Source organism: Melanotaenia boesemani, chromosome 16, assembly GCF_017639745.1.
Source record: "Melanotaenia boesemani isolate fMelBoe1 chromosome 16, fMelBoe1.pri, whole genome shotgun sequence".
Classification (NCBI taxonomy): Eukaryota; Metazoa; Chordata; class Actinopteri; order Atheriniformes; family Melanotaeniidae; genus Melanotaenia; species Melanotaenia boesemani.
In genome coordinates, this window is record NC_055697.1 from 2839358 (window position 1) to 2860241 (window position 20884).

At 43.5% G+C, this 20884-nt stretch overlaps 1 protein-coding gene across 3 annotated transcripts in view; it reads left to right on the forward strand.

Moving 5' to 3' along the window:
* Nucleotides 1-20884, forward strand: part of birc6 (baculoviral IAP repeat containing 6) — a 128664-nt gene that overhangs the window by 5069 nt on the left and 102711 nt on the right. For all 3 annotated transcript variants that reach the window (XM_042010087.1, XM_042010089.1, XM_042010088.1), the window contains exons 3-11: nucleotides 2993-3130; nucleotides 10876-11069; nucleotides 11452-11563; nucleotides 11901-11983; nucleotides 12058-12283; nucleotides 12378-12547; nucleotides 14392-14450; nucleotides 15525-17165; nucleotides 20681-20830. In XM_042010087.1, the coding sequence (XP_041866021.1) occupies nucleotides 2993-3130; nucleotides 10876-11069; nucleotides 11452-11563; nucleotides 11901-11983; nucleotides 12058-12283; nucleotides 12378-12547; nucleotides 14392-14450; nucleotides 15525-17165; nucleotides 20681-20830 (2773 nt within the window). The remainder of the gene's footprint in view (nucleotides 1-2992; nucleotides 3131-10875; nucleotides 11070-11451; nucleotides 11564-11900; nucleotides 11984-12057; nucleotides 12284-12377; nucleotides 12548-14391; nucleotides 14451-15524; nucleotides 17166-20680; nucleotides 20831-20884) is intronic.

Genomic DNA, 20884 nt, shown 5'->3' on the forward strand with positions numbered 1-20884 from the left:
ACGTGTCAGTAAATTGTCTGGAACATGTGTGTGCTGAGGGTTTGTTCTTCCTGCTGACCCGGATGCTCCTCGGTTTAGAAAGAAAAGAGATTTCTGCATTGCATCGTTCCCCTGCATTTCTTTAGGAAGCAGGACAAGCATCCAGCTAGCTTTGACTTCCAGCTTCCTTTAGCAGAATAGCTGCTGTTTGACACAGAAATGATCCTGGAACAGTGGAAATAACGAAAGTAGAGCACATATGTGGAACTAAATACGCTTTCTGCTCCAGACCATTAAAAGCTGACCAGTAAGAGACTTCACGGTCAGTCGCTGATGCTGGAACAGAGAAAATATCCATCATCCGTACAATTTCTCCTTCAGTAAATGGTTGGCCAGGGTTGGACAGAATTATTACGGGAGAACATTTAATGTCAGTTAGGCTAGTTAAACATCAGCATCATTTAAAGGTAGGGTAGGAGATCCTGGAAAAACGGTTCGAGCAAGCTACATTTTGGAAATACACAATTCAGAAGTCCAAACCCCTTCCTTTAGACTTCCCTCAAAGCCACGCCTCCAAAGCACAGAACCGTGTAGTGCTTGTTCCTGAGGTTCACGAGCGCTGGGCAGCATCCATTTGCAAACCTTCGCCGACGTTTTCCTCATGGTGATGTGTGTATTGTAGTTGTCGGTATAGCACACATCCTACCAGATTCACCTCGAAAAATTCAAACCCGTTTGAATTACTGCGACTGCAGTTGGATGCGGTCTGTTCGCTTTACACATTCACCAGTTTGAGTCCAAACCCCATCACACAACAGTTTCTGCACCTACTTGTCATGCAGACAGCCCGCAGATAGTGCTGACTAGAGCAGACTAGAGCCAACTAGAGCAGACTAGAGCCAACTAGTGCAGACTAGAGCCAACTAGTGCAGACTAGAGCCAACTAGTGCAGACTAGAGCCAACTAGAGCAGACTAGTGCCGACTAGAGCTGACTAGTGCCAACTAGAGCAGACTAAAGCAGAATAATGTCAGCTAGTGCAGACTAGAGCAGAATAGTGTCAGCTAGTGCAGACTAGAGCAGAATAGTGTCAGCTAGTGCAGACTAGAGCAGAATAGTGTCAGCTAGTACAGACTAGAGCAGACTAGTGTCAGCTAGTACAGACTAGAGCAGACTAGTTTCAGCTAGTGCCGACTAGAGCAGACTAGTGTCAGCTAGTGCCGACTAGAGCAGACTAGTGTCAGCTAGTGCAGACTAGAGCAGACTAGTTTCAGCTAGTGCCGACTAGTGCCAACTAGAGCAGACTAGTGTCAGCTAGTGCAGACTAGTGCAGACTAGAGCAGACTAGTGTCAGCTAGTACAGACTAGAGCAGACTAGTTTCAGCTAATGCCGACTAGAGCAGACTAGTGTCAGCTAGTGCAGACTAGAGCAGACTAGTGCCAACTAGAGCAGACTAGTGCCGACTAGAGCAGACTAGTTTCAGCTAGTGCCGACTAGAGCAGACTAGAGCAGACTAGTGTCAGCTAGTACAGACTAGAGCAGACTAGTTTCAGCTAGTGCCGACTAGTGCCGACTAGAGCAGACTAGTTTCAGCGAGTGCCGACTAGAGCAGACTAGTTTCAGCTAGTGCCGACTAGTGCCGACTAGAGCAGACTAGTTTCAGCGAGTGCAGACTAGTACAGACTAGAGCAGACTAGTTTCAGCGAGTGCCGACTAGTGCCGACTAGAGCAGACTAGTTTCAGCGAGTGCCGACTAGTGCCGACTAGAGCAGACTAGTGCAGACTAGTGCAGACTAGAGCAGACTAGTGCAGACTAGAGCAGACTAGTGCCGAGAAAAATCTGGCAAAAAGTGGTGGAGTGTGTCAGCCGGTTTCTTTACTTAGGAAACTTAACCTGGTAAAAACAAACGCGACAGTAATACTAACACTGCAGTTCGTCCAGTTTGGTTTATCCTCTAACTGGCTGGTACGTGTTAAAATGACAACATAATGCCGGAAACCAGTGAATATTCCAAAAGTCATAAGACATAATGTTATCTTACCTATCGAGCAGTAGAGCTCTTGCTCGGCTCTCCTTCATTATGAAAGTAGACTTCTCCTAAACAGTTTTTCTTTCCTGACTCAATATCAGCACCTTTTCTGCCATAATGTCCCTCACGTTAAAGTGTGTACTTTGGTGTAGTAAGCTAGCCTGATTCTCACTTCGTTGCCTCTACAACTGCTCTGAGCCTTTGAGAGCCAGCGATTTGTGGACGAAGAGGGGAACGCAGAGGGGTTGAGGGAGGAGGGACACATGACAGCTGAGTTTGATACACATCACCAACCAGTCTTTCCGAACAGCCGGTTAAAATGATTGGATGGTGTTTTTCAGTCCTGTCCGTTCCACAGGTGACTACTTTTTTAATTTTTGTGTTAGAACATTTAATTAATTGGCTGCAATCAGGGCTCATGTTGTGGAGGTTCAGCTGCTTTTACCTTTAATTTCCGTAAAAACTCATTGTTTCATCTAAATGAAGTCATTCACGCAGCTCTCCTAATTTAATCTCTTTTCTCCTTATTCATGTTTTTTTTATATATATATTTTGACAGAAAACTTCTGAATGCGGTTGTTCAAAATGTGTAAACATTTCTTGATCTACAGTGTAGAGAAGGCTTTGAGTTTTTCTGCTACTCATTAACCACATTTATTAATCACAGCAACAGTCAAAAGTTTTATTTTCTGGTTGGAGAAGAACATCAAAGAATTAAATGTGAAATGCTGTCTTAAACACAGCAGGATACAGTCAGATGATGAATTATTCATACACAGATATCTCTGTTTCACAAAACATACACACATCCAAAAAACCACTCATTTTAAATTTACACCTCACTCACAGAGTAGACTGAAGTCTCTTCATATTGTGTGTGTGTGTGTGTGTGTGTGTGTGTGTGTGTGTGTGTGTGTGTGTGTGTGTGTGTGTGTGTGTGTGTGTGTGTGTGTGTGTGTGTGTGTGTGTGTGTGTGTGTCCAGGCCCAGCAGATGCTGTCGGCCTGTCAGGAGAAGATTGACGTGTCCAGCACAGAGGGCTACGAGCTTTTTATCAGCCAGCTTAAAGAAGGCCTGAGGAATACCTCACATGAGACAGCAGCCAATCACAAAGTGGCCAAGGTGAGTCTGGAAATTATTTACAGAAAGAAGCAAACAAAAACCTGTTCAGTAGTTTGGGGGCTTGCATATGACCAGAGTCTGATGAAGGCCGTGGTCCTAAACATCCAGAGCAGCAGCATCTCAGAATCAGCTTTATTTGCCAAGGATTAACACGTACCAGGAAGTTTTTGCTGGCAGATGTGGCCACTCTAGTGGAAGTATTAGGATAAGTAAAAAGCAATAAAATAAGTAGGAGTAAATTAAGTAGGAAATAATAGATAAAACCAACAGAAAATTACAGTTGGTACAAAACAAAGCAGCTCGTGTTGCTCTGAAATGTGGTTTTATGACAAATGTTGCTAAAATGCACATCGACTCTCCTGGTTATGGGTGAAGGATAGATGATTATATTCACTCATTAATTTTTTAAATAATATTATTATGACAAAAACACCATCTATGTTTTACCAGAAACTTCTGTTTAGCAAAAACACACATAATTACTGGACAAGGCACACGGTAGGACTGTTTCACTCTACCAAAATGTAAAACAAGTTTAAGCCAACGCACAGTGATGTTTAGAGCCATGCATGAGTGGAACTCACTACAATATTACACAACAATGCAATGCTTATTTTTTTTTAAAAGCAAAAAATAATCAGATTTAAATTGAATAATATATGAGTGTATTTTAGTATGATAGTATATAAGATAAGTATGACTACATTGTCATAATTTATACATTAATTTACAATGTATGGGAATTAATATTAGTCGAAAAAGTAAGATGATCAAAATGTTATTTTAATATTTTATTTGTAATCTGTGAAAAATGTGAATTGTACACTGTTTCTACTGTAAACTGACCCCAGGAAGAATAGCTGATGCAGCAGGCTGCTGGCTCTTGGGGATCTCAATAAACATAAACTCTTATCTAGGGCTGTCTACTATATACAGAGCAAAATATACAAACACAAATTACAACTACAAATATCACATCAATCTACACTGTAGATGCAGTACAGGAGCAACAAGTTAGCAGATTATCTGTCTAGTAAAGGGACTGCAGTGGGGAAGAAGCTGTTCCGGTTCCTGGTAGTCCTGGTCTGTGGGATTCTGAGAATCCTGCCAGATGGGAGCAGTTTGCCAAGACCGTGCAGGGTGAGAGGAGTCCTTTGTGATGTTCCCTGCATAGGTCCTGAATAGAGGGCAGGGGGATTCCAGTGATGCTCTGCAGTCCTCACGGTGTGCTGTAGTCTGGTCTGGTCCTGCTTGGTGGTAGCTCCACACCACACAGGGATGGAGGAACACAGGACAGACTCCATGACTGCTGGATAGACCTACAGCAGCAGCTTGCAGGGCAGTTCGTGGTTCCTCAGGAGCAGGAAGTCCATTCACTGCTGGGCCTTCTGGAGGATGGAGCTGATGTTTTCCTCCCACTTCACATCCTGAGAGATGATCAGGCCCAGGAATCTGAAGCTGATGCTAAGCTGTGCTAATGAGGACTGTGGGGGGGTGCAGAGCAGGCAGTGTCTCCTAAAGTCCACAGTCCTCTCTACAGTCTTGAACGTGTTCATCTCTAGATTGTTCTGACTGCACCAGACCTCCAGCTGATCCACTTGGTGTCGATATGCAGACTCGTCACCATCCTTAATAAGACCGGTGATGGTGGTGTCTTCTGCAAACAGGAGCTTCACAGAGGGGTCCGTGGAGGTGCAGTCATTGGTGTAGAGGGAGAAGAGCAGTGGAGAGAGGACACATCCCTGGGGAGCACCAGTGGTGATGGTCTGGGTGAACTGCCCCGGCCTCAGCTGCTGGCCTCAGCCAGTAAGGAAGCTGAGGATCCAGCTTCCTTACCGACAACACTTCCAGATGGTGTTGAACTCAGAGCTGAAGTCCACAAACATAATCCATTAATAGGTCTCAGGATGATCCAGGTACTGCAGGATGTAATGCAGTCCCCTGTTAACTGCATCATCCACCGACCTGTTTGCCTGGTAGGCAGGGGGTCCAGAAAGTTCCTGTGAGGGACTTCAGGTGGCCCAACACCAGGCGTTCAAAGGACTTCATAACTACAGATGTCAGACCTGTAGTCATTCAGTCCTGTGATGGTGGGTTTCTTGGAGGCCACACTGATGGTGGAGCTCTTGAAGCAGGAGGGGACTTCACTCAGCTCGAGAGATCTGTTGAAGAGCTGAGTGAGGACAGGATCCAGCTGATCTGCACAGGCCTGCAGACAGGAGGGGGGCACTCCATCTTGGCCTGGAACTTTCCTGGTCTTTTGTCTCTGGAGCAACCGGGTCACTTCTCCTTTGCTGATTCGAAGTGGGTCGGGGGACTGGATAAAACCGATGACTTTTAAAGTTTCTTATTTGTTTGAACTTAAGGTGAAAGTTTCTAAACCGAGTGCAGGTAGTTCTCTGATACACTTTGGTCGGCTGTTGCTGTCGGGGTTGTAAGGTGTGGAGGCTAGCTGGTGGTGGAGATAGTCATACTGCTGGAGGGAGAGTCGGCACGATGCGGTGATGACCAAAAAAAACAATACCTCAGTATTTACAGACAAAATGCCAATACACTGTTTACAGCTGTGTTTTCTATTAGTATTTACTATTAGAACACTGATAAACGTGCTGTTAAACACTAACACTGGGTCAGCGGCAGCAGGTAGCACCTGTTTACTTTTAGGGATGAGTCCGATCCAGTATCGGTCATGTGTTCCTATAGCAACTTATTTCATAGATCAGAAATTTCCGATCAATGAATCATGTCTACAACGTTGGCGAGGCGCCGTGTATGCGTCCCAGTGACACACGCCTCCATTCAAGAAATCTGATCTGCAGACTGCAGTTAGCAGCAGGTTAGCATTGAGCAGCACTCAGGTTAGCAAACTTTCCCACTCAACATGTCCGCGGTGTGGAAATATTTTTCAGTCGAAACCACCAAAGCATGACAGCAACATGCAATGTTTGGTAAGCCGTTGTTCTGAGAGGTGGATCCTCCGTCGCGACGTACAACACCATTAATTTCATCAAACATTTGAAAGACCACGAGGACCTTTTAGCCAGCGGGGAGAAAGAAGGAAGAGAGCCGATCAGAATCACTTGTGGAGGTATTCAAAAAGCAAACGTTCAGCAGACAGCGTAAAAGCTAAAGGACAGGGAGGCATATTTCCTATCAATGCCCTATTTATTAATGTTGGCTAAGTTTTAAAGCGAAAAAGTTTTAACTCGTGGATCTATATGCGTGTGTGTGTCTGTGTGGCTATTCACTTTTACTGCTTCTTCTCAGTCATGGTTACAGACTCCAGTGTTAAACTTATTCCGTTCACCTTCACTGCCAAACCCGCTGTGTGTGAATTGTGATGTTATTGATAGTGTTTACAGCAAGGGTAGCCAACGTCGGTCCTCGAGGGCACCAATCCGGCAGGTTTTCCAGATTTCCGTGCTCCAACACACCTGACTTAAACTAACAAGTCATTGTGGAGATCCTTATAGGCTGTTGGATCCATTTAATTTGAGTCAGGTGTGCTGGAGCAGGGAAATCTGGAAAACCTGCCGATTGGTGCCCTCGAGGACCGACGTTGGCTACCCCTGGTTTACAGTATTGCACTTTTTCTTTTATTTAAAATACTTCACCTTCATTTGTTGCTGCTACACAAGCAAGAATTTACTGATCAAATGCACATTGTTTTTAACTTTTATTTCATATATTAGATATTTAAAAATCGTGTTTATTTTATGCTACAAGAGGTCGTGAACCTACTTTGTGCTGATCAGATGTATTTTATTTGGAGAGGCTTAGTTAGAAGTTTTTTCCCTCTTTTTCATGTTGACACTTAAAAACTGTGTTGCTGCATAGCGGTGATCTGTGTTGTTTATGACAGTTTTTTTCTATCTTGTATATTGCAGTAGTATTTAGTATCTAGTAACCCTCTCTTGAAATTTGTTAGAACTGAATCCATAACAGAGCCATTCTTATTGATGACTAATCCAGCATCGTCTTCATCTTACCTGTACTTGGAGAGGTCTCTTATCTTGACTCTTATCTTTTCGTTTTTTCGCTGAATCAGCCACAATGTGCAATCAAAACATCCGGTGTGTTTATTTCCATTTGCCAGCGTGTGACACAGTGCAACAAGCCAAACTCAGCTGCAACGTCAGGCAGCGTCCTGTAAGTTAAAACCTTGTAAAGCTCTTTTTCTGAGCCTCGAGACGCTGCTGGGTAGCGACGGCTCCAGAAATGCACATAATAAACGCAGTGATTTAAGGAGTGAAAGTTACGTAGTGCATCTTTAATGTCATGGGCTGTGGTGTTGGTTGTGTCTGGACTCTGACACTGTTGGCTGAGACAGACATGAATGAATAAATCAGCCAGTCCTACCAGACATTCAGCTGACTGTCTGATAGCAACTGGATATCGAAAGTCCCACACTGATTGGGCTCTACACTTCCTCCCACCAAAGAGAGCAGCTCATGGCTGGATGTGTCGTGGAGCTGAAATTAAATCTTTTGTTCAGGCTGCGCTGCAACTAAACTATGAGGAAGTACAACTGAGAACAATCATGGCAGCGGCTGGTTGCGTCTGTTGTAGTGGGTAAAGCTGGTGTGACCAAAGCAAGACTTCAGCATTTGTTGTCTCTGTGCAAACACGTAGGCATGAAACTATGTCGTCATCAGCTGTGGAAACGAGACTTGTGGAAGGTATCTTTTTCTTTTTTTGACCCTCTTTAGACCCATTAATACATGAAAGTCTAGTTTAGAACAAAAAAGCCTCTGTAAGCTGTTTCTGTTCACTTTATGGCCACATTGCTCCCTCCAGCTAATACAACACGTCACAGAACAAAAGTTATTTAAAACTGCTTCCATGAACATGATGGAACCAGAGCTGAGTCTAGAAGAACAGCTTTAGGTTGAGGTTCTTGGGGCACAATACTAACATATTAGTAGTGTGTTTTGGTGTATACACACTCACCATCCACTTCATCAGCTCCACCTGTTCAGCTTCCTGTTAACGCAGCTCTCTAACCAGCCAATCACACGGCAGCATGCGGTCACGTAGTCATGGTGAAGACGATTTGCTGAAGTTCAAACTGAGCATCAGGATGAGTAAGAATGGGGATTTAAGAGACTTTGAACGTGGCATGGAGTGTTTACTGGGATTTTCACCCACAACCATCTCCAGAGTTTCCAGAGAATGTTCTGATGAAGAGAAAATATCCAGAGCAGCAGTTGTCTGGACCAGGATGTCTGGTTGATGTCAGAGGAGAATGGGCAGACTGGTTGGAGATGATAGGACAACAGGAAGTCCAATCAGCACTGGTTCCAAAGGAGGAGAATGGTGGACATCCAGCTAGTCTTCTTTCTCCTTGGCAACTAATAAATCATCGTATATTTAAGCGTGAAGCATGAAGGAAGCGTGTTTGCTCATTGAATGACCAGAATGTAAAGAGGTACTCGGCCCGGTTCAACCTGACCACTGCACTGCTGCTCATGTTAGAGCTCTGCTAGCTGAGCAACACGGTCCCATCAATGTTAAAGATGCTCAGACTAAAATATTAAAGCAGTCCGATCGGCTCCTCAGTTACGCTGCGTTGTTGCTGCAGATGTCTGGAGTGGCATCTCCCTGCAGGAAGAGCCGTCCTGCTCTGCAGCACCTTGTCTTTGCTGCCATGCCGGTGACCTCTACTACAGCCGTGACAGCACACATGGAATTTGCTTTGGACCAGTTTGAGCTGCTTGTGGTTCAGGTTTCAGCCTGCTTTTCTCTGTGAACACTCAGACTCCAGGTTGAGGAGTCGGTTTTATCATCAGTAGTACAAACCAGGATTTTGCTGTTCATAAAAAACCGGACCCAGAGGGATGTTTAACAGCTGACGTTTTTGCTTTGCTGCTCTCCTCTTCTGCTTGCTACTCTCTCACGCTTCCAAGGTTTGAGATAGTTGACAAAAAATAAAGTAATCCTGTCTATGCATTGGTTGTCTCTTTGTGTCCAGGTTGAGGATTATTTTTTACATGACGTTTCTGGAAGCTTGTCTGGGTTAGAGATGAGGCTGTGAAATCTTGGCAGTACGTTGGAGATCCACTGTTACACTGAAGTAATGCTGTTTGAATTCGTCACACTAATTTATTTTCTATTTACTCTGTTTTTAGGGAGTAAGTTGACCTTTTGAATCAGTCGACTGCGATTTTGTTTCTCTAAAACTCTACTGCGACATTGTTTTAGCTTTTGTTTGGGTTATTTTTGGCTTTTGCGTGTGTTGTAGGTATGAACATTTTCAAACTTGCAGATGAGTCTAAAAGCAGTTTGTTTGTGTGATGATTCGGTTGTAAATGGGATCTTGTCATTTTAATAATGGCAGCAGCAGAAGTTGTTTCATGGAGGAACAGTGGGCCGCCTTCACCAGCTGTTCTCACCAACACGTTTGTTCTTAAATCCTGCTTACGAACATTTTAGGAAAATTGTGGCATTCTACAAAATCTTGGAATCTTGGATTTGTTTTCGGCTTAGAACAAAGCCTACCAACACTCAGGAGAACTCTTGCAAACATCTGAAACAAAATCAGCTTGTTTTTTCTGCTGTTGTGTCCATTAAAATAAAACTACAGTCATTGTCAGCGTTTTTAAGATAAAACCAATATAGCAGATCCAAACGTTATAATTTCCCTCAAGGGAAAATGAAACTATTTTTCATCTGTTTCGTTCGTTCAGCAACAAGTCGCAGTAAAGACGGATCTGATTCTACCGCTGGTCTTCCTCTAACACCATCGGTGCAAAAGGCTGCAGACAGTCCAGATCGTTCACTCCATAAATGTCCAGGTCACCTGAGACCAGAATGTGGTCTTTAATGATTTCAGTTTACTACAACCATATCTTTTTGTTACAGTAATTACATTTATTAAGAAATTCCTGGTTGTTTCTTGGTTAATAACCCCTGCCAGGCTCACCTGGAGGACTCGTCAGGTGTTCCACTCGCTCCGCAGGTGAACCTCATCTTAAAATGATGCAACAGCAGGAGGAAATCTGCTTTACAGACTAGAAGGTCCAGCAGGCTATGTAACGAAAGCTTATCCTGCAGTGTGTGGCCACGGCATGTTGGTCCTGATGTGTTCAAGGACCAGACTGCAGGCTGCTGTCCGGTCCTGATGCGTTCAAGGACCAGACTGCAGACTGCTGTCTGGTCCTGATGTGTTCAAGGACCAGACTGCAGGCTGCTGTCCGGTCCTGATGCGTTCAAGGAAGCTTAGCGTGTGATTATTTATAATCAAGTAAACACTTTAAAAAATAACTGCACATCTTTAATATTTTCTCTTTTCATTCATCATTTTGTGATTCTGTTTATTTTTCCTCGTCTGTCTCACCTCTGTCCGTGTCTCATTGAACACGGCCCGTAAGCCACGGCCTTTTATGGTCATTTTTGGACATTTACCTGCAAGGTAGAACCAGCTGGTCCGTCCTTTCAGTTTACAAGAGATCTGTTTTCACCAGTGTAAGAGAAGGGATACGAACAATTCCACGCTCATGAATCTGACGGAGGGTTCTGGTTAAGCACGTGTCAAGTGCAGCTTAAAAATTTGTAAGAAGATTTTGGTGAACGAAGGCCAGTCCTCCTCAAAGGGTTTTCAGCATCATTTCTTTCTTCTTGCAGCTGCATGTTTCTGGATTTTACTCAGTAATTCGTTCCCTTATCTTTAATGATGCTTCCATCCTATTTGGTTTGACCTTTTCTGTGACTGTGCTGACTTTGGTTTACCTTCTCTCTTGTTTAAGTGGGCGACGGTCACGTTCCATCTGCCTCACCATGTGCTGAAGCTGGTGGCCGGTGCGATCGTCAACGAGCTGAAGAAGATCAACCAGAACGTAGCTGCCTTGTCTGTTGCCTCATCCATCATGGACAGGCTCTCCTACCTCTTGTCAAGCGCCAGGCCTGAGCTCGGGGTGGGCCCCGGGCGCTCTGTGGACAGGTGAGAGGTTTGAAGGGTCGGGTTGTGACAGACTGATCTTTATTCAGCTTCATTCTTGACTCCAGCTGATCGTATTGCATTTCATTTGATGTTGCTTTTGTCCTCAGACATACTGTGAATTTTGTTCAGCCCTCCAAATTGTGTAAGATTTCAGAAGTTTGAGAGACCAAATTGGGATGTTTGTTTAACCTTTTGTGTCAGGTTATTTCAGTATTTGTCAGTCAGCTGTTAGAAATGAACGTCCTCGTGTTAAAAGCATTCGGAAAGCTTTTCCTGATGAGTTTTTACTCCTGAAGGGTGCAGCCTGTGGTCACAACATGCACGTGGCAGATGCAGTGTGCAGAATGCTGGCTGTGTTTCTAACTGGTTGTCCTCTCCACAGATCTTTGATGTACAGCGAGGCCAACAGGCGGGAGACGTTTACGTCGTGGCCACATTCTGGGTACAGATGGGCTCAGCCTGATCCCATGGCTCAAGCCGGGTTTTACCACCAGGTATGCTCACACTGAGTTCTGGTTGCATCAGCTCAGATGGAGGTAAACCAGCTGTCGCTTTTATAGAATTTGCATTTAGTCAGAGGGCTGTTTGTGTCCATAGCAGAGGAAACCATGGTTGGTGCAAGGTTCTTAAGTTAGATTTAGAAACGTGAGTGTACCCAGGGCCACAGCTCCAGTGAACTTTGCAAAATAGACATCAGTGGCAAAGAAGGTGTTCTGAAACTTAGCAACTACATCAAATACCATCAGTGCTGATGTGTGTTTATTTACCTGCACTGCAGGGAATGTTGTTAAGTGTTTATAGTATCTGTTGACTCCTGATGTTTTCCCACAGCCTGCCTCGACAGGAGATGACAGAGCCATGTGTTTCACCTGCAGCGTCTGTCTGGTTTGCTGGGAACCTACAGATGAGCCCTGGTGGGTGGATCGATTTATCTACCAGCCACGATGACATCCAGACATCTCTGCTAAATACTTCTCATCCATCACAGGTCCGAACACGAGCGGCATTCTCCCAACTGTCCGTTTGTGAAGGGGGAGCACACACAGAACGTCCCGCTGTCGGTAACGCTGGCAACCAGCCCCGCTCAGTTTCCCAACAGTCCCGACAGTTCGGACAAGGTCGCCTGTTACGGCTTCGGCAGCTGCCCACAGTTCCTGGCTGCTGCCACCAAGCGGGGGAAGATCTGCATCTGGGATGTCTCCAAAATGATGAAGGTTAGAGCACCAAACCACTCATCCATCAGACTGTCATGTGTTCTGTTAGGAACATAAATGTTAGCCTTTTCAAGACTGATTGTGTTGTGAACAGGTGCACTTGAAGTTTGATGTCAACCCGTATGATCCGGCCATCCTGAGGCAGCTGATTGTGTGCAGCGGTGAGCAGGGCCAGCAGGCGCTGACTGAATCCCGGAGACCAACACTGACCTGGTTAGAGGAGTCGTCCTCCTGCTCTGACCTTCCCAAGCTGGAGGGGGACAGGTACAGCTCACACTCCTCTCAGGATGAGGTCGGCCCACTTCGGAACAACTTTTCATTTGAGAACGTGTAAATAATGCAGATAAACTCCAGACAAATGTTTGATGTGGAAGCTGCTGCAGTGTCCAGCAGCAACAAACAACCAAACATCACAAACATGGAAAAACAATCAAACACACACATTAAACTTGCAGAAATTAGACAGTATTTCAAAATATTTATATAAAAAGTCCCACTGGTGTATAATTGAAGCTTGTTTTCAGCTTCTGTGATGCTTATATGTGTTTCCCAGTACAGTCTGCAAGTTCCTTCATCCAGAGTCTCAAAGAAGGCGCTTCCATACTCGTCCCATATGATCCGTAGCTCTCCTGACTTCCAGTAGTTTCCAAGCACATAAGGTTGAACATTGACAGGAATTTTTACATTAAGCAGTTCTGACAAACACATGATAACATCTGGCCTGAATTTCTCCATCTTTGGACATTCCCATAGACTCTGGGATAATTCCTCTTTCATTTAAACATGCAGTTCAGACAGAAGATGGCGTTAGACCGGGGTTATATACAATCTCCTCAGCAGTAGTCTAAACTGTGTTTATGGTTAAATAAAATAGAATAAATAGTAAAGGAAGTAAAAGCACCACATCTCACATCCGGATAGACATAAAAACAACCGTAAAACATGAAGGTCGCTCTCTCTTCCTTTTATCCACAGTGTCCCCTGAACACAGTCACTCGTCAAACTTTCTCCGAGTCAGCATGCAGCTCTCGGACCGCCGGGCTCCACTGCTGGCTCTGTTGGTGTGTTGCCAGGTCTGCAGTGGTGCCACATTTCAGAGTTTCTTCTTCTCATTGTTTCTCTGCAGTATAAGTTACACAAGTTCTGACATGAAATGATGGAGGCAGAACAGTTAGAACTAGCTGCTGGTACCAGGCTAGTGCCTCTGCTCTTCTCCATGTTCCAGGGTTAGAAGTTCAGCTTTTATCCCCAATCCTGCCTCCAGATTTGTGATTGTTGCACTAAAAATCAGAACAGTTGGTGTTTAATAATTACTGTTTAACACGTAAAACATGTTTTATTCTTACCTAAATCATCCATGAGTAAAGTGTTTTGCTTTGTTTGAGTTTCACTGAATTTAGCTTCACATCTGGAATATTTTCTAATTATTTTGTGTGGAAAAACAACCGGATTGAACAAAGATATAAATAATAGTTCAAGTAAACAAATGCAGAAGAAAAAGTGAAATTATTAACATTTATGTAAAATGCATTAATCCTGTTAAACCTGGATGATGGGGATGTTTTGACCTTCAGGGGTCTGAGTCTATTTTTCCTCATCAAATATATCTGATGTTACATTCATGTACTCTAAAAAAAATATTCACCACCTCCATGTTAACTTATTTCTTTCCCTCTATGATCAAATCATTTTTACTTTATTTTAAAATACAGTTTTCAAAAGTCTTAAAATCTGAACAGAAAACGTTTGGCTGATTCGACTGCTTTTTTCCATAACCCCAAATTTAAACAACCCTTTCTGGTTTCACATGGTCTGACGTCACACTGGGGGAGTTTAAAAACGGACTTTTGGAGTGAAAGTGAAAAAGTAAAAGTCATGTGATTGTGCCGCGTGATCTTCGACCTCTAAGGGTTAAAGAAGTTCAGAAGAACAGTGACTGAAAGTGTCACAGTTTCAGTCCTTCAGACAAAACATTGAATTAATTTTTCATTTTTGGGATTTATCAGTTTAAAGAAAATCCCATCTTCTGGGTTTTTAAATTATTTTTTATTTTAACCTTTTTTAACCAGATAAGAACCCACTGAGATCATAATCTCTTTCTGTTTCAGTGATGACCAGCTGGAAGATTCAGACAGTGATGAACATTCCCGATCAGAGTCTGTAACGGGTAAGAAATCACCTGGTGTCATTTGTTTTTCCCTTTTTTCTTTTCTCATTAACACCTAAAAACCCATCAGATCTCCATCGCCTCCAAGCTTTGTCCCTTCTACCATCACCAGTATCTCAGGAGCAGTGGTGTGTAGCTCTGTGAGGTAAATGTGATGGATAGCTACCCTTTAGCTGATCTAAGGAGGTTTTCCAGGCATTTCTATCCCGTCCAGGAGGTTTACAATCCAGCCACTAAATGTAGTTTTATTCAGAGACTCTATCTGGTAAATCCACAATGATCCATGATAACAGCATTATTTATCACATTTCACCATAAAAACATCACCATCACTACCATGTTGCTAAGAGACCTCTTATTAGACCTGGACATGATGATGAAGCCACTTCCTGTCAGACTTTCCACCAATCAGAGAGCTTAGATTGACGGTAACGTCCAATCAGGAGCAGCCAAAGATCAACCAGTGAGCAGAAAGTTCTATGTGTGTGTGAAAAGAAGAAAAATAATGCTCCTCTATGGCTGGAATAAAGCCAAGAAGACGTTTCTGATGCACGGTGGCGCCACAAAGCAGCTGAGCTGGAGTTGGTTTAGTGAGGATAGCAGGTAAATAGTAGCAGGAATAACTGGAAATGAGGAAAAAGTGGAAACATGGAAATAGTTTCTGTTGTGTGTTTGTTTCAATAACAATATTTTTTCTCCTGAAAGCCAAGACTTGAGAGAACGATGAGATGAGAAAAGACTTGGTCACTGTTGATCTGTGTGTTATTTCTACAAAGTTCTGTTAGTAATAAATTCTGCTTTCTTCTTCTGGTCGACCTTTATGCTGCTATATCTATTCATACATTCATTTTACATCATTTTAGCCTCATAATCTGACAGCTGAGAAACATCATGTCTGATGCTGACTGGAATTATATCTCCAGCTGTTACATATTACTTTACATACATAAAAAAAACAACGGTGGCCAAAAATGGCAAAAATTGGCTTGGAGATTTAAGGGTTAAACTACTTGCCTGATCGCTGTCCTGTTTCATTGTGGATGGAAGGAAATTTAGATCTTGTTCCCGTTTCAGGTCAGCCGTCCCAGTGGGAGAGCATGGACGTCAGTCTCGGGGTGACGGCGCTGAGTGTTCTCCAGCAGCCGGAGAAGCTCCAGTGGGAGGTTGTGGCCAGCGTGTTGGAGGACACCGTCAAGGACTTGGAGGAGCTGGGGGCCAACCCCTCACTGAACCAAACCAAGGCCCACTCCCAGGCTAAAACGAAAGATAAGGTCCCTGACCACCACAACATTCCCTTTCCCTGCCTGCTAGCTGGAGGCCTTCTTAGCTACCGCTCACCATCCAGCACCCCCGTGGCTGGACCCCCATCCACAGTCCCTCCGACCCGCAGGACCACAGATAGTCCTCTTAGGACTCAGGGCCCAGAGCCTTTCCCGGGGCCCCTGCAGGAGCACGGTCCCATGGAAATAGAGTCTTGTAATCCCCAGACTGCAGCTCCAGAGCAGGGCTTCTCTAATCTGTCAGGTTCTCAGCTCCCAAGCCCCTCCTCTCTGCCAGCTGTACGCAGGACTATACCTGTGCTGCTGCTGTACAGCATCAGAGAGGTGGACGACAAGTCTCCTGGACAGGTATTTGCTCAAATGAACAACCTGATGAGCAAGGGGCTCCATGAGGAGGGCTTCACTGTGCCACAGATCATAGAGATGGAGTTTGATTCTCATGAGCAGCTGCTTCTTCAGGATCCACCCATCACCTACATCCAACAGTTTGCAGATGGAGCAGCCAGTCTGGCAGGGTTGGACGGTCACATGGACAAATGGAGCACGCTGGCTGCTGGAACGGTTTCCACCCCACCCCGACCCGGAGCGTTGGTCCAGTGCTTGAGGCTGCCAAAGCAGCTGGAGGAGGAGAATCTTTACGTGGACTCCATCACACCATGCTGGGATGGGGTGCACCTTCTGGTGGGCCTGCAGCCAAGTGGCTCTGAGTCTCTGAGTGCTACAAACCAGGTGGAAGCTCTGAACAATCTCAATCGCCTCCACTCCGCCCTGTGCAGCCAGCGCAAAGGAGACCCCCTTCATCCTGTGGCCAATGGAGTGGAAGGCCATCGCCCAGGGGGGTCTCCACCTCAGACTCCTCTCATACTACCCCCTGGAGAGCAGCAGCAGCAGCAGAGGTCCCTGAGCAGTGCAGGTGGAGGGGGGTATCTTGCACTCTACAAGCTCAACTACTCCACTCGTATAGTCACTTTAGACGAGGAGCCCATCAAGGTGCAGCAGATTCGAGATCCCTGCGATGCCATCACTTCCCTCATACTGCTTCCACCAGATGTTCTTGACAGCAGAGAGGATGACAGTGAGGAGACTCCAGAGGAGGCTCTTCCTTCAGCACCGAGGAACGGTTCATCTGGACTTGGGTCAGGCCTGGCTGGCTCTGGGACTGCATGTGGAGCAGCCACAGCCAGCAGCAGCGGAACCGTCACCAGTCCCTCCGCCTCTGCTCACAAAGAGTGCAGCAAGCGGGTGGAAGTGACAGGCCTGGGCCACCTGGTGGTCACCACGCAGGCTGGGTATATTATGATACTGGACCTGTCCACGTTGGAGGTCCTGGCCAAGGTAGAACCGCCTAAAAAAGAGGGTCCAGCAGAAGAAACGGACCCCTTTGTCTCAGTTACCTATTGCTCTGGGACTGATCGCCTTTGTGCCTGCACCAAAGGTAATTGTTCTGCATTTTATGTGTTCCTCCAAACCACATTAATATGGACTCAATGGGGCAGACGTGTAGCCTAGTTGCAGCCCCCCCCCCCCCCCCCCCCCCCCCAAAAAAAAAACCAGTTTAGCTTGTTTTTTTAATTAATTGAAACCCTTCAGAGTTGTCTGGAGCTGCATTACGCCGAGATGTTCTTTAACAGATGTTAACACATTCTTTGTGTATGATACAATTCTAAACCACAACCTGCTGTTTTCAGCGTGTAGGCTCAGGGATTAACTTTCTTCTCTACCCGCTGATTTCTCTGCTTTTATGTGTCTGTAAAAGTCTGAATTCTTCTGACTGAAATGACATCCTAGGGCTGAGTAAAGTAAAGTAAACAAATCCTAGGAATGAGTAAAGGCATCCTATGCATGAGTAAATAATTCAAAATCAATACATATCTCAATATACTTTTATTCAATAACGGTGATATGAGTTTCCGATATTTTGATGTACATACAGTAAATGATTACAGTGTTTCATCAGTGATTCAAGCTGAACAGAAAGAGCTACATAAGTGATGACGTACACCAGACACGGAGCCGACCAGCCCAGCAGCAGCTGGCTGTGCTCAGCGTGAGGTAGAAGGCTAAGCTAGGCTAGGCTAAGCTAAGCTCCAACGCTGCTAGTTTTAGCTACAAAATGAGTGCTCGTGTCCGTAATGCAAACATGACTGAACAAGCTTCCACAAGCGAAGAGAAAGCAGACGAAATAGTTGATAAGAGAGGAAAGACTAACTCGTGGTACGGAAGTGGTTTGGCTCGGTGTCGCCAACTTAGCGACTTTGTCCTGTTCGTTTTCACTTCCCTTTAGCGACTTTTTTTTAAGCTACTAGTGACGTTTTCTGGTATTATTGGAAACTTTTGGGGACGTAACGTCGTTTTTTCTTTTCTCAATGAGGATCAAGTGTTACGCAGACGCCCCACCTCACGCAGCAGGAGCAGGAGATCAGCTGTTTCATGACCAGGCTGGAAATGAAACGTACAAAGCTGCTGCTGGCTGGTCCTGCGCTGGCTTTCCGTCAGACATTAATGTCTGTTAATGAAGAGTGTGGACAAAAATATTTAAAAAGTTAAAAAGTGTAGACATGTTCCAAACTCCTAACTAAAAAACATTACATTTAATAAAATTAAACTAAAAAAGAAAGAATTTAGTTTTATTTTTGCTGATCAGATAACAGTGCCTCTAAAGCGTTTCCACTCAGAATATGCTGAGTCAGACGATGAAGCATCAGTTGCTGCTCGCTCTTTTTTCTGTTTATTGTAGCAGTTCTGAGTACTTTTATTTTTAAGCCTAGTGGAAGCACCGTTGTTAAAATCGGAAAAGAATAACATAATAAGCCTATGTTGTAGTTTAAAGTTGAAGCTATTAATATTGAGAAAGGTAGAAGTTTTATTTGACCTTTGATGGTGATTTCAGATGTCTTTGTTTGAAGGTTATTTAGCCTTGCTAAATCTAAATAAAAGGTGAACATTAATTGTACAGTTTTTCTAAAATGTTATACTGGAGGAGTTTCATAGACTTGGCAAAATAATTTTTAGTTTTACAGCATCTGTTGTGGCATTTTTGACAGTTTTTCTGAGGCTTTTATTTTGTTTATATTGATATCAGAATTATATTGTATCGACCAAATTAAGAAATATATTATATAAAAGTTTTGGCCATATTGTCCAGCCTTACGTGGTGAGTATAGTAATACTGGGAATGAGTAAAGTAGTCCTGGGGAATAGTTTTAATTTTATCAGCCATTTTTAAATTTAGCCTCAGTTTTAGTCCAGTTTCAGTCGCGCTTATTGTTTTTTATTTCGCATTTAGTCAACCTCATCTAATTTTTCTTTAGTCAAGTTTTAGTCGACTATAAGTCGAGCATTTTAGTCTTTATTTTAGTCCAAGAAAACATAATTTTATTTGTCTAGTTTTAGTCAACAGAAACTGTCAACATTTAGTCTAGTTTAAGTCAGGACAATCATTTTACCCTTTTACTTTTTGTCAGCAGATAATATTGAACATTATTAGTAGTTAGTAGAACGTTGTTAAACTACCTTTAACAATCCATTTAAAACTTATACTTAAAACATAACTATCCTATTTTATGCAGAAATAATTGCAGGCATTTTTATGTTTATATCCATTTATTTATATTAATATTGATGCCAATTCAAATTAAATGTCCTTGTGATGGGAACCTGAAGACAAACTGAACAGCATTTTATGTCACCAAATAAAAACAAACTCCTGGAGCCGTGGTTCCCAACCACAAATATCACAAAACCCTGGCGACCCCAGACATTCAAAACACAATTTTACTTACTTTTTTACCACATTTAGGCTATTTCATGTATGAAAATGTAGGTTAAAGTTGTTTGGAATTATGTGTGGGGTATCATTTTATGTAGATAATTTGTTTTAGTACATTTTAGTTTTTAGTTAGCATCTTTTGTAGCTGTAGGTGTTTTGTGTTAACTATAGTTGCTTGCAGCTCCTAGATTAGCTCATACTTCTGTCTGCTTTTATTAAACTTGCAATCCAACTGAAAACATAGCTGCCCGACCAGTATAATGTATCTAAGTTAGCATAAATTCAACTTCAAATCAAATCAAATCAAATCAAACTTTATTTATATAGCACCTTTCATACATACAAATAGCAACTCAAGGTGCTTTACAGATAGTAAAATCCCCCAGAACCCCAACCCAATAGCAGCAAGCTAGTAAGTTAGCCAGGAGTAGTTTGCGGCCGGTTTAACGTTATTGTGGGAACATTACAGCCGCTGGTTTAATGTTACGTTATAAACAACCACCACCAAACTTTTTGTTAACTTACCACGATGTTTTTGACGTGTCTCTTAAGATTTGTTGTTTTTTTCCAGCTACATTTCCAGACCACATTCCTTCCCTTCGATTAAAATCCAGCATAATGTTAAGTTTCTCCACTTCAGTGTAGCGAAAGTGGGTTCATTGTGTGGAGAAATGATCAGAAGCTCTAAAGTGGACAGAGCTGGTTTTCTGTTTTAGCTGATTCTCCCCATCGTGTTGCTATGCTACATGTTAGCATTCCTGCTGTCTGCAAACTTCCTCTGGACTGTAGGATCTCAGGCTGCCTCCTGAACAGGTTTTTAGTTTGTGATGAAGTCCAAATAAACGACACTCTGAATGTTTATAATGAATGTTTGTTCCAGGGTTTAATGATAAACAAGGTGGACCAGAATTTGAGTCCAGCAGAGGTTTATAGAATTCCTGAGAAGCGCTATGAGCAGGAAAACTGGGAAATGTAATCCTGTGTAAGTGTGTGATGTGTTTAATGGAGGTATACAGTAATACATGCAGGTGTGTCATTATTCCAGGTATTGATTGTAGGATCAGTCTTTTCTTTAATAGAAAACTAAATGAATTTATTGATTGTTTGTATGAAGATTTGGAAAAATGAGAAGGAAGTTTCTCATTTTCATTCCAGATTAAATTATTTTTCTTTTTCCTAAGGTGGAGAACTTCATTTCCTTCAAATTGGAGGTGTGTGTGACGATCTAGATGATGGAGACATGTTTATTGATGGCCCCCTTTCTAAAGGGGCTGAACTGCTGCTTGAGGGGGCCAAGCCCTCCTCCAACCCTTCCAGCCCTGGAGTCACAGGTTAGACCTGACAGGAAAAACCAGGAAAAATTCTCCACACCACATTTAAAGTGT